At 41.3% G+C, this 14,704-nt stretch overlaps 1 protein-coding gene across 1 annotated transcript; it reads left to right on the forward strand.

Moving 5' to 3' along the window:
• The first annotated feature begins 1,540 nt into the window (after positions 1 to 1,540).
• LOC110537283 (cation-dependent mannose-6-phosphate receptor) lies at positions 1,541 to 8,658 on the forward strand. The gene is made up of 7 exons (XM_036941114.1): positions 1,541 to 1,942; positions 3,225 to 3,403; positions 3,772 to 3,938; positions 4,125 to 4,234; positions 4,426 to 4,556; positions 4,952 to 5,078; positions 6,229 to 8,658. Exons 1-7 carry the CDS (start codon positions 1,937 to 1,939, stop codon positions 6,349 to 6,351), a joined length of 843 nt encoding a protein of 280 aa, XP_036797009.1. The 5' UTR covers positions 1,541 to 1,936; the 3' UTR covers positions 6,352 to 8,658.
• The last annotated feature ends 6,046 nt before the right edge of the window (positions 8,659 to 14,704 follow it).

Raw genomic sequence — 14,704 nt, forward strand, 5'->3', positions numbered from 1 at the left:
GTAAGTAAATAAAGACGGACAAAATGATTGTATTGTATATTCTATATCAACTATATCATCCTATACACCCCTACACACACACTATTTTTTTAAGCTTCTGCTACTCTCTGTTTATTATCTATGCATAGTCACTTTAACTCTACCTACATGTACATATTGCCTCGAATAACCAGTGCCCCCGCACATTGACTCTGTACAAATACCCCCGTATATAACCTCGCTACTGTTATTTTACTGCTGCTCTTTAATTATTTGTTACTTTAATTTTTTACTTAACAGTTATTTATCTTAAAACTGCATTGTTGGTTAAGGGCTTGTAAGTAAGTATTTGTAAGGTGTATGTTCGGCACATTTGACAAATAAAATTTGATTTGAAGCTGTGCATTGCTGAAGACATTAATGTTGTTTCACAGATTTACACTGGCTAAAGTAATGGGAAAACACGAGAGAATGGCGAGGGTTTAAATTCAAAACATCACTTGCTGTGTGATGTTTGTTCGTTCTTGCCACCCTTACCAAGCACTTCCCAACTACAAATTCCCAAATCAGCTGACAGGGTTGTGAAGCCGTTGAAGGAGGAATATGACCACTATTGTGCTGCTTCACAGCAAGCGAAATGGAGGAATCCGGGAGAAAGAGAGCGTGTTTGTTTGAAATGGAAAAGCGTTGTGGTAGCTTTGATAAAGAAGAACATCAAGATAAAACAGCTGCTTTACAAGCGGGAGGCACTGTTGAGTGCTACATCCAGAGGGGTTTGTGCTGATTGTACAGAGATTGTGACAGCCGGTAACTGATGTCTTGAGATGTTGCTTCAATATATCCACATAATTTTCCTTTCCTCATGATGCCATCTATTTTGTGAAGTGCACTAGTCCCTCCTGCAGCAAAGCACCCCCACAACATGATGCTGCCACCCCCGTGCCTCACGGTTGGGATGCTGTTCTTCGGCTTGCAAACCTCCCCCTTTTTCCTCCAAACATAACGATGGTCATTATGGCCAAACAGTTATATTTTTGTTTCATCAGACCAGAGGACATTTCTCCAAAAAGTACAATCTTTGTCCCCATGTGCAGTTGCAAACTGTAGTCTGGCTTTTTTATGGCGGTTTTGGAGCAGTGGCTTCTTCCTTGCTGAGCGGCCTTACAGGTTATGTTCATATAGGACTCGTTTTACTGTGGATATAGATACTTTTGTATCTGTTTTGCTCCAGCATCTTCACAAGGTCCTTTGCTGTTGTTCTGGGATTGATTTTCACTTTTCGCACCAAAGTACGTTCATCTCTAAGAGACAGAACGCATCGCCTTCCTGAGCGGTATGATGGCTGCGTGGTCCCCTGGTGTTTATACTTGGGTACTATTGTTTGTACAGATGAACGTGATACCTTGCTCGATTTAAAAAAAGAAATCTCACTGTTTAGGAGTGCAAAAGCAATTGAGTTATTGCACACACACACACTTCAGAGAGTAGGTGTTCCCTAACATAAATATGCAGATGTATACTAGAACGCGCCAATAGGATATCGCTAGCGCGTGCTTGCTCTGCCCACTACGACTCATTTGATACCATTTGAAACGACAAGCTGTGGTCTATCTTGGTTTAGTTACATCTTTGCTACAGTCACATGCGTTTCCTTGTTTAGTTCCACTTCCGCATCTCACATAAAGTAACGTTAGACGCTGTATAATGATTTTATAGCATAAATCGTTTACTTTAAAGTACATTTTATAGCGGACTGTTAACGAACATGATTTCGTAATTGTGCGTGATCGAAATTGATTACCAGGTGTTAGTCTGTTGCATTTGCAAGAAAAAACAGGGGACAGTGTCCAGTTTAGCTAGCTTAGCTTTCTTTTGCTAGCTACTTGATCAGCTAGGTTGTAGCCATTTCAACCTAACCCAACCAACACTTCGGAATAACTGGCTACATCTTTTCGGAATGAAGGTATGTCTAAAAGTAGTTTGTGTTACAGTATCAGCCGCGGCTAGGGTGGATTCAGGATGCGTAACGTTCTAAAACGTTTCAAAAGTTGCATGACAGCTGCTTTGTTAATTACAGCTTTATCTATTTCGCAATGATTTACGGCATCTACCACGGTGTTCAGTTTATCTTCGACAGTTTTGCCTTGAGCGCTCACGGAACGTTGCAGAAACCATCCTGAATGTACCTTAGGTCAGGGGTGTGCAAGTCAAGATGGCGGGATAGTTTCATTTCCTCCTGCAAACAGAGATGTTATGCCGCATTTAAAACAACTAAACTCGGAAATCTCAAACTTCTGAGCGTTCGAGACAACTGGGAACTCAGGGGAAGAAACGAGCTCCGATCGTTATTTTTTTTTAAACTGTCCGCCTAATTCTAACTATAACTATGGCCTTTTTCAAGAGCTCCGAGTTGTAGATCACTGACGTCATGATTTTACTTGGTATTTTTCCGAGTTCCCAGTTCTCTTGAACGCACCATTTTTGAAAGCAGCTTTGCTGCGTCATTTGTCAGAGTTCATTTGGTCTGACTCGCTGTTGTAGTAGAGTTTTGTCTTGGTAGGCCTACTTGCTCATGATATGTGTCTCTGTCTTAGGAATCACAGACAGTGTACAAAACAATAGGACACCTTCCAAATATTGAGTTGCACCCCCATTCTCAGAACAGCCTCAATTCATTGGGGGGCATGGACTCTACAAGATGTCGAAAGCGTTCCACAGGGATGCTGGCCCATGTTGACTCCAGTGCTTCCCACATTTGTGTCAAGTCGGCTGGATGCCCTTTTGCGTGAAGGACCATTCATGATATACACAGAACTGTTGAGCGTGGAAAAACCCAGCAGCGGGGTTGTAAAATCTTTTGTCTTGCCCATTCACTCTCTGATTGGCACAATCCATGTCCTTAAAAATCCTTCATTAACCTGTCTCATCCCCTCCATCTATATTAATTGAAGTGGATTTAACAGGTGACATCAATAAGGGATCATAGCTTTCACCTGGTCAGTATGTAATGGAAAGAGCACATGTTCCTAATGTTTTGTACAATCATTGTAAATATCACACGGCAGGTGTTTTTTCTCAGTAGTCCTACTACAGCGTTAAAAGTGCAGCACTCGTTTACTGCTTTTATCGGTGTCACTGTGTCAAATGAATTGGTTAGGCAATGAATCAGTCATGCAGTGAAACAGACCAAATAAGCCTTACTAAGTATATTATTTTAATCGTGTACCATTATATATTTCCCCCAGGTGTCCATGTCCCCCCCACACACAGCGACGCCTGTGCGGCTGTTAGTTCTGGCTGTTCAGCTGGTCCTGTTGGTGTGTGGAAGCCAGGCCCGTGACGACACCAAGAGGTGTAAGCTGTTCTCTGAGTCCCCGGCAGAACGGAAGGTCCTCAGTCTTCTAGAACCGCTCACTAACAAGACGTAAGGAATGACCATTTTAGAAATGGAAGAAAACATAGAAATATCTGTGGTATATCCTATTGCTTTACCAGGTGAGGGGTATCAAAGCAATTGTTTATCAGCCAAAAAGTAAGACTCCACGCACACTGACGTCCATTGCTTGTGGAGATGAAATTATACTTTGTCAGCTGTCACAGAAATGAGCCTTGCATGATGGTATAAAAGGGTTATTGTTCAGCAGTCAGGAGGCCACATTAAGCTTGGAAACTCTTTTAGTTTTAATTTTCCAGAGATTGTTCATTATAGTCTACCTCACTCATGTAACATCACACGTAACACTTATACAAGGTAACGTTGCCTCTTTTTTTTCACGGTTCCCTTGGTTACAGTTTCTCTGTGAAGACGACAAGCGACAAGGAGAGCTACACGTACCAGTTCCAAGTGTGTGGGGATGTGGGGAAAACGGTCGGAGCGGGACTCGTTCAGATCGACCATACCGAGAAAAAACTTGAGACCGTGCTTGGCCTGTACACTGTAACACAGGCCATCGGAGGAAGTAAGAATGTCTAGGTTCTATATCTTCTTTTTTTTTTTGTCATGTGGCGGTTGTATCAGTGTGTTTATATTATAGTATCTCTGTAAGTCAGCTCTAGCATGACCAGATATAGTGATGCCCTTTGTCTCTCCCCTTCCATCTCTCACTCTTTCTCTCTCGCTCTCTGCTACCCATCACCCCCTACAGGTGACTGGGTGATGTTGATCTACAGCAACGGCACCAAGTATGACGGCCACTGTTCCAAGGAGATGAGGAAAGCCATTGTCATGATCTCCTGCAACAGAGGAGTGGAAATGGTGAGAGAGGGAAGGGAGGGTTTGGTCTGTATTCTTCAATGTCTGTAGATCACTGTGGTGTGATGATTTGACTTGCCTATCTCCCTCTCTCCCTGTCACACACTGATGCACACCTCTCTACATCCCCTCCTATCATCCCCCCTCTTGCTCAAACCTCTCTCTTTCTCTCTCTCTCTCCATGTATCTCTTAGGGGAATCTGGAAGTGGTGTTGGAGGAGAGGGAGAGGGACAGGGACTGTTTCTATCTGTTTGAACTGGACTCCAGTGCGGTCTGTCCCGCTCTGCCATCCCAGCTCAGTGCAGGCTCCATAATACTCATCATGTTAGTACTAAGATTATGCATCCTTCCTGATTACACACATTCCGGCAACTACAGAAATACTCAGACTTATCCCCAACCCGCTGACTGGCACGCAGGGTAGCAACCAAAGCTCTCCATTTCTCTCTCCAACAAATACTCAATACCCTATGAAATGGACTTGTCATTCGCTCACAACAGACAAAGCTACAAGACCAAGCAAAACTGATCATATTTACATTTATTGGTATTCATTATAATAATGGTCTCTTATTTCCTCAACGCTTAACAAAACAGAACACCAGAATAATTATCACTGAGAATCATTGTGATGTTTGTTTATATGTCAATTAATGGGATGGGTTTCCAACTGGGGATTTGACACCTTTTTAAAATGTTTATTCATTCCTCTGTCCCAGTGGGTTCGTCCTCTTGTCAGTGTACCTCATTTGTGGATTCCTCTACCAGCGGTTGATTGTCGGGGCCAAAGGGTTGCAGCAGTTCCCCAACTATGTCTTCTGGACGCAGGTTGGCAACCTGGCAGCGGTGAGTGTTTGTAGAAGTCACATCACTGTCTCACGTCAGGCGGCGTCACTACTACGTGAAGCTCGTCCCTCAACTGTTCTGTCTTGTAGGACGAGGACATAATCAAAAAAAATCTAGATTTTGCTCATCCGCCTAACACTAATGGCTAATTCTGAAAATCACTCCTCTTGGTAGCTATGATGTGCTGGCTACTACGGCATATCCTGCTCAGTCAGCTGAGCAAACTTGCTCCAGCTAGCAGCCTAGTGCAACGTGTTTGAATGGCCATACAGTATCTAGTTTGCCAGCTTATTGATGAGGTACGGCAGCAAAGTTCTAGGACTGTTCTCAGAAATCAGCATGTATCTGACTCGGACAGATGGCACTGTGCCTCGCTACTTTGGAACATTTGGCCAACTCGATAATGTCGCAGAGAGCAGTAGAACTCTGCGCGCTAATGACGGCAGAACAGATATCATGAAAACGAATTTGTCCATTAGCTGGAACTTCACTACACTAGCTAACTAGAGGGAGTATTCAGCATGGAGTGTGAACTGGTGTTGTTAGCATTCCTGCCTTTCATTTCATATGGATTTATTTGAGACTGGTTCAGTAAGCAGACAGCTAGCAAATCTCTGTGCACATTTCGAATTTCATAAATACTGATTCTACCACCACAAAATACCTAGCTAGAGAATTAGGTAGTGAAAACTTGCTCATGAAAAAACATCAATATTAGCTACAGGTTTATTGTTTTTGGTATGATTAAGTCTGACACTTTTTTGAGGATGAAAGGGGTTTTAGTGGACTATGTCAACTTGGTAACATCTTCAAGCTTCTTTTTAGCTATGCCATGAGTGTTTGCGAGTTATCAGATAGCACAACGGCCATCTGCACTGAACTATCTGACGTGAGACTATGGACGTCACATATCTCTCTGGTACAATCCCAAACCAAACCCTATTCCCTACGAGTGTTTTAGGTTGGAAGAGGTTATATGGGTTGATTTGGGATTCAGGGTCTATGTTGAAGGAGGATATATGGGTTGATTTGGGATTCAGGGTCTATGTTGAAGGCCACAATTATGCATTACTTGAGGGCACTTAGCTGTTCTTTTGAGGGCTGGGATTGGCTAGTCAGTCATAACTCTCACTCTCTCCCTCACCCTCAGGATGGATGTAACATCGTGTGTAGAACACAGGGCCCCGAAGAGGAACCTCCCACATACAGGGGTGTGTCCACAGAGCCAGAGGAGGAGCCAGAAGAGAGGGATGACCACTTGCTTCCCATGTGATCTGATGTCAGTAGTGGGAGGGATCTATCCCGTGTGAAGCTTTTGACACTTCGGATAGATATTGCCCTTAGGCACAGATCTAGGATCATCACTTACTCTCTCCAAGTCCGGAGAAACATAAAACTGACCTCAGTTCAGTGTCTAGGTGCAACGTCATCCTAGTTCATTTTGACAGTTTCAGGGATGAGTTTAGAGGTGGGCACACCAGTTTATGGAAGACTGGAGGATTTGTGACATCCAGGATTCCTAAACACTTAGTTCATTATATTATATGGTAAGTCACCTGCCCTGGTTTGCATGGCCCAGGCGTCATTATTTGGAGGTGGCAACAAAAACCTGGATACACTTCTTTTTTTTCTTTTTTCTTTCATGAACTGGAGTGGCCACCTCTGGATGGAGAGTGACGTCTCAAACAGACTCTGTTACATCTGGTTCATCTGGCACAATACAAGGTGTCGTTACTAGTTAACGCAGCCACAAAGTCATGAAACCCCACCTATTTCTACAATGTATCTTTTAAACCTAACTAACCTTAACCAAACGGATAACCTGATGCCTAACCCTGACCTTTTAAATTGAGACCAAAAGCACAATTTTGTTTTCATTGAATTTTCACAATAGAGCCAATTTTGACTTTGTGACTGTATTATCTAGTGGAAACCGTAAGGCCTTTCTACATGACTGACATGTTACTGCTGACAATGCAACCATAGGAACAGTTTCTGACACTCCCATCCAGTTTGTTTCAGTAGCTGATGGCTGTGTACTGACTTGTAGGTCACACTTTATTTGAAGGTCTGCTTATACACTGCTTAGAATAAATTTTACATAGTAATATCACAGTAAGTGAAAAAGCAGGCTTTTGTTCACGATTACACACTTACAGGTCATTGTAATAAATTGTTTACATTTAAAACGGTTAGATATGTTTACTGTTAAGAAATAAATAAACACTATCACTTAGCCTAAAATGTATGATTGGGTAAAAATATTGAATAATGACCTTCAAATTCAGTTGGACTACACTACAGTACAGAGCCATTTCAACCAATGCACTGCTAGACATACACATTTAGTCCGTGTTGCTATTTTAGAGCATGATGTTGACTGGGCCTTGACCAAAATGTACTTCTGACCCGTTCTACCTTTTCCTTAGCTATTTGAAGAGTAGGGTTGGAACCAATTCCATTTGAATTCTGTTCCTATCAGTTCACTTCCTATGTTGACAAAATTGAAATGGCATTGACCCCAAACTATGGTACTGAGTAGTAGCTGTGTTCATAACCAAGTGGGAAGGTGGTAATTACCAGTTGTGAAGTCGTAAATACCAGTTGGATACGTTTTACGTTCTTTGAATTTGTTGGGAAACGCTGATTCGCTGATTGGCTAATGGCCAACAGGTGGCGTCAACTGTAAATTAAAAGTACAGCTTTCACGCTTGTAAACAAATTAGTGTTCAAAAACCATATTAATATATTGTTTTTTATAAATAATGCTTTGTTGCGTTTAACAGCCAAAAATGCTATTATCGAGGTAATTTTCTTATAGGTGACGTCAGAGGTCACCATGAGGGAGAAGTCGGAGCTCAGGGATGATAGACAAGTTTCCCACTAGTAATTACCAGTTGGAATGGTGTTAAAGTGGGTTTTTCCCAGTCATATGTGGTAAATGCCACCACCTCACTTGGTTATGAACGCAGTATTAATGATACTGAGGATATTGATTATGTTTAGGATTTTGTAATATAATGCTGTGATTGAACAGGTCCTTCATAAGGCAACAGAAGGCACTTTGTGTTCAACAGTAAAATGGAGGAACTTAAGTAATTTATATAATCATGAAAAATACACATGTACTATCTGTGACATGTGGGTGAATGTTTTTTAAAATTTAATTTTTGTTTCTTTGTGGTGTTTTTAAAAACAAAAAAACTTAGCCCATGGCAATCGCTTAGTTCAATCAAGACCTGAAAGATGGCATTCGTTAGACCCGGCCCAGGACAACAGGCCCCAATAAGATGTGGCGAAATGGATCAGAACCAAACCAGGTCTGGGTTCAATGGATTTGGTCAGTTCTGACTTTGGCTTTAGTTTGTGATGCTCTTTGTACTTGCAGAAGAGGGGAAGAGTAAAATAGAATTTGCTTAGTTTGTTTTGTGCTTTTGCATCAAATTAAATATGAATTGTGTTTTATTACAGTTCTGAATCTGTCATGTATGACAAGTTTTAGAGTGCTGCTGTGTTTGCAGGGGCAATTAACTCCCAAAGCAACGCAATATAAAACATAATAAATATATTTTTAAAACGATTGCTCTTTGTATGTACTGATAAAATATGATTTATATTTATTTATATGTCCAATATACCACTGCTAAGGGCTGTTCTAATGCATGGCGCAACACAGTGCCTGAATACAGCCCTTAGCTGTGGTATATTGGTCAAATAGTGTACACAAAACCCCCAAGGTGCCTTATTGCTATTATAAACTAGTTACCAATGTAATTAGAACATTAAGTAGTTTTTGTTATACCAGTAGTATACGGTCTGATATACCACAGCTTTCCGCCAATCAGCATTCAGGGCTCGAACCACCCCAGTATTTAAACATGATCTAGATCTATCTTTATTTTTTTCTTTCCAGTTTAATAAGTCATATACTAAACATAAACATACTACCTAATTAATAATAAAAATCACAGTTACTGAGGTTTAGTTTCTCTGGAATATGAGGTTGAGGAGGGCTAAGTAGCAAGCCAACACCAACTGGAGTAGGGCCCTCAGCTTGTCTATCTCAGCCTGGACAGAGGGCTCTATCTGCAGGTAACTCCAGTGGAAGTCCCTGGGAGGGTTCCCTCCCTGGTGTTAGTGTCTCACAATCATCACTGCTCTCTTCATCTGAGAACACTTTTCTACCGCCCCCTCCCTATTCAGAATGTACATGTAGGTCTGGACCTGGTAGCTGTACTGGTTACTGTTGGGAATTGTAGTGACCAGTTTCCCAACCATGATGCCGGTAGTGCTTTTGCATTCGATCACGAGCTGTTCACGTTTCTTCTTTTCAGCGGCTTTTCCGTTTTTTCCAGAATTGCCCGTCTGGATTTGGGCCAGGAAGTCCAACTTTCCGCTGAGGAATCCATACTAAACTTTTGTTGCCTTTTGGTGTATGATGCGGTCTTGGTTCCACCTGACCCGTCCTCTCCCAGGTCATGAAAGAACTTGAGCATTTTCAACTCCTCTGCTTTATTCTGGAAGAACATACCGAACCTCCAAGGCCCGGGTGACACTCCGTTCCTCCAAAACACTGACTCGTCGCAATACTCTTTGCTCTAAATGTCTTTCACATTCACTCTGGTTCCTTTAGTCACTATCGAAGACACCCCCCCCCCCCCTCCAACCTAGCCCAACTCCTGGTGGCAGCACTGGTGTACATCGCCGGTGTTGAGACAGCTATATCACCCATGTACCTATTCCTCAGCCTGTGTTGGTCTTGCTCCCCCTCCAGTGTTTCCTACGCTGTTCTTCATCATCCTCTTGGTCAAAGAAGAGGAGTTTTGTGATTTGAAGGACCTGGCTGTCCCTTTTAACCTCCCGGCAGCCTAGTTGAGGAACGGCTTTGAACCGGATGTTAAAGTGTTCCAGGTCTGGGATGATGGCCTGGACATCCTGGATTCTGCTCTCCATGTTAGCCAGCTCAATCATCTGTGGGGTTAGGACACCTTCAGGGAGCCTGACGCTCAGTGATTTCATCAGCTGGAGGTAGTCCTGCTGGGTTAGATGTGTCTTCTCCTGGTCTTCCACCAACCACAGTGCTATCTCCTCTCTGTCCTACCTCATTCTCACCCCCTCCTCCCAATCCATCTCTCCCTCCACCTCTTACACCCAAACCTCCATTACCTCTCCCACCCACCCCTCTGTTCACTCTTTCTCTCTTCTCTATCTTCAGTTCTACTGGTTCTACATCTCCCTGGCCTAGTCCGTCTGTATTTGCAGTCACCCCCTTCCTCTCCTTCCTCCTCTCCCTCGTCTCCCTGGACCTCTGTCCTTTACTTTGAGTTATTCTCCTCCATTTCCTATCCCTATGACCTTTCCATTCTCTAACATTTTCTTTTCCATTTGTTCCATTTGTGACACTTATAATTGATTTGATTACTAGCTCTGTTCCCCCCCCCCCCCTCCCCCCCCTCTGTATTTCCCCCATGCTGCTCCTACTCTGCCTCCCCCCTTTCCAACACCGGTCTTTGCACCCTTTCCTCCAATATTTTCCTGACCTAGAGCACATTTTTCTGCCCTACTCCCCCTCCTCTTCTCCGTAACTGGAGATCTTAATTCCTCACCTCATTCCCCACTACCTCCTTTCCCCCTTGTCTGTCGCTCCTTCACTCCTCTGTTTCCCGTTCTTCCTCCTCTGCCAAAGCTACGATCTCATGTGGAAGCCTGTCATGTTGGCCAGAGTTACGGTCAGAAACTCTAGCCTCAGTAGTGGATGGAAATGGAAAATAAAAAGAAAGACCCGTTTGGTTTGATGAAGTAACTCCCAATCAGACAAACCTCAAAGTAGAGAAGACTGGGATCTGCCAGCCCACTATTTCACAATATCCTCTCTCACTCTTGTCAGTTTATTTTCTCCATGACAGTGTTGTAATCATTGTCATATGCCTAAAAGAGGCAACTCCCAATGTAAAGTGGTGTGGACCTATTGATACAAAAAATAAATGACATCAAATTTCATCCTTTCTGATAAAAATGCCTCTAATATCAACAACAATGACTACAAATAAAATAAACACAAAACATACATCAATCTTTTTCCAGAGCAGTTAAAGATATTGAACGGGCCCCAAAGCAGTTACAAATTTGTAACATATCGTAGAAATTGGAATTTGTAACATCACATGAATTGCAGGAAAAAATAATGTTGCAAGACGTAAAATATCATACGAAATGGATGACTTTATTCTCGGGGACCTGTTTTGGCTCGTGAGCTCTACTTTCAAAACTACTGGCTGAAATGATAAAGACTACACGTTTCCCTTTTATGTTGTATAAAATAGCAAAGTAGACCTTCTTAAATCACTGAAATAGGTAGGCAAAACTAAACTTTACTGACACACAAGTATAAAAAAAGAGTGATTTTCAAAGGTATTGGGACAGTGATCATTTGTTGTTTTGGCTCTTCACTCCAGCACTTTGGATTTGAAATGATACAATAAAGTGCCGACTGTCAGGTTTAATTTGAGGGAATTTTCATCCATATTGATGAACCGTTTAGAAATTACCACATTTTTTGTACATACATCTTCCCTGTCCCTGCTGAAGAAAAGCAGGCCCAAACCATGATGCTGCCACCACCATGTTTGACAGTGGGGATGGTGTGTTCAGCTGTGTTGCTTTTACGCCAAACATAACGTTTTGCATTGTTGCCAAAAAGTTCAATTTTGGTTTCATCTGACCAGAGCACCTTCTTCCACATGTTTGGTGTGTCTCCCAGGTGGCTTGTGGCAAACTTTAAACGACACTTTTTATGGATATCTTTAAGAAATTTCTTTCTTCTTGCCACTCTTCCATAAAGGCCAGATTTGTGCAATATACGACTGATTGTTGTCCTATGGACAGAGTCTCCCACCTCAGCTGTAGATCTCTGCAGTTCATCCAGAGTGATCATGGGCCTCTTGGCTGCATCTCTGATCAGTCTTCTCCTTGTATGAGCTGAAAGTTTAGAGGGACGGCCAGGTCTTGGTAGATTTGCAGTGGTCTGATACTCCTTCCATTTCAATATTATCGCTTGCACAGTGCTCCTTGGGATGTTTAAAGCTTGGGAAATCTTTTTCTATCCAAATCCGGCTTTAAACTTCTTCACAACAGTATCTCGGACCTGCCTGGTGTGTTCCTTGTTCTTCATGATGCTCTCTGCGCTTTTAACGGACCTCTGAGACTATCACAGTGCAGGTGCATTTATACGGAGACTTGATTACACACAGGTGGATTGTATTTATCATCATTAGTCATTTAGGTCAACATTGGATCATTCAGAGATCCTCACTGAACTTCTGGAGAGAGTTTGCTGCACTGAAAGTAAAGGGGCTGAATAATTTTGCACGCCCAATTTTTCAGTTTTTGATTTGTTAAAAAAGTTTGAAATATCCAATAAATGTCGTTCCACTTCATGATTGTGTCCCACTTGTTGTTGATTCTTCACAAAAAAATACAGTTTTATATCTTTATGTTTGAAGCCTGAAATGTGGCAAAAGGTCGCAAAGTTCAAGGGGGCCGAATACTTTCGCAAGGCACTGTAGTCCCCCCTTTTAGGAGACCTAAAGTATTGGGACAAATTCACCTTTGTGTATTAAAGTAGTAAAAGGTTTAGTATTTGGTCCCATATTCCTAGCACGCAATGATTACATCAAGCTTGTGACTCTTCAAACTTGTTGGATGCATTTGCTGTTTGTTTGGTTGTGTTTCAGATTATTTTGAGCCCAATAGAAATGTATGCTAAATAACGTATTGTCATTTTGGAGTCACTTTTATTGTAAATAATAATAGAATATGTCTCTAAACACTTCTACATTAATGTGGATGCTACCATGATTACAGATAATCCTGAATGAATCGTGAATAATGAGTAAAAGAGTTAAGACGCACAAATACTGTATCAACCCCCCCCCCCCCCCCCCCCCCAAAATGACTTATTGTCATGGTGTGAGATGTTAGCATGTCTTGGGGGAATGCCATTTGTGCGTCTAACTTTTTTACTCATTATTCACGATTCATTCAAGACTATCCATAATCTTGGTAGCATCCACATTATTGTATAAGAGAGGATTTGACAGGTGTAAGCAATATGGTGAAATGTATTCAGAGACTATCAGAGGGCAATGTGGAGCTATTGCCATATTACTAACACCTGTCATTGTCTTAGAGCTCCACAAGTGCATGGGTTGTAGGGTCTAGGAGTCCATTTTGGATTGGCCTACTGTTTTTATAAAAAAAAAAAAAAAAGTATTAACAATAAATCAATACAGGAAGTACATGTGGGAACAAGTGTATATATATATACACAATATACAGAGGACAATTGGGCTAGGGGCAGGGCTAGGGGGTACAATATCACATTACACAAGGACCTTAAGGGACATATAGACACTTATTATTCTAACAGCTTTCTTGTCTTAAAATGCAGATCAATGTATTTTTATAAGGTAAGACAATGTGGTGTTTGTTTGTAAATTTAAATTTGTGAATATGAAATTTGGCCAAAAGAATAATGAAATTAATGACATAAAAATGTTTCAGCTTATTTCTATCATAGGTAAAGAATCCAAGCAGTGCATCTCTCCACATTAGTGTAAGATCTTCATAAATGTGTTTAATTATAAATCTACTGATGTCTTGCCTCAGTTTTCTTACATGAATACAATGCCAAAAAAAGATCCAACACTGTTTCTGGGTGGTCATTACAAAAGGAGCAATTTGAGTTGATGTTTTCCTTAGAATTCTTCATATAGTGGTTGGCAGGATAATATTTATGAATCATTTTAAAGGAAACTTCCTTCGTTTTGTTAACAATTAGGTTTGTATGTGGCAACATCCAAACTTTTTCCCAACAGATATTATCAATAAATCCATTCCAATAAGGCATGACATAAGGTATAGATAGATACAACATCCTGCTGAAACAAGGTTCGTATCGCTCTGTTGCTTAATGGACCAAAAGAGAAACTAATCTTTCCTATTGATGAGTCAACAGGGTCAACAGAAGGTAGGCTCTGAGGGTCAGGTCTTGACATGTTCCTGAATAATAAAGCAACACCTGAGGGAATGGCACCTAAAACAATTGCAAAATCTTTAGGCCTTACAGGGACCTTGTAAAGTGATAAGAATTCTTTATAACTGAGTAAAAGACCCTCTGCATTTACCAGTTGGCTCACCAATAGGATATTAATTCAGAACCAATATTCTAAAAACAAATAACTATTTTTATACAATATATCCCGATTATTCCATATATAATATCTGTGTGGAGAAAAATTGTGTTTATAAATTAAAGACCATGACAAGAAAACCTGGCGATGAAAAGCAGAAAGTTTCACTGGAACTTTGTCAATATTATAATTGCAAACCAACATGAAGTTAAGGCCACCAAAAGTAGAGAAGACATGATGAGGAATGAAATTCCACATAGAAGTGGGTCTTCTTAGGAATTGTTTTATCCAATTAATCTTAAGAAGTATTATTTAAGGTAGTAAAGTCCAGAAAATTCAGCCCACCATTCTCATAAGTGTTCATTACAACAGTTTTCCTAATGTAATGGGTATGGTTTCTCCACAGAAAGTTGAAAAGCATCTGGTCTATCTCAT

Source organism: Oncorhynchus mykiss, chromosome 2 (assembly GCF_013265735.2).
Source record: "Oncorhynchus mykiss isolate Arlee chromosome 2, USDA_OmykA_1.1, whole genome shotgun sequence".
Classification (NCBI taxonomy): Eukaryota; Metazoa; Chordata; class Actinopteri; order Salmoniformes; family Salmonidae; genus Oncorhynchus; species Oncorhynchus mykiss.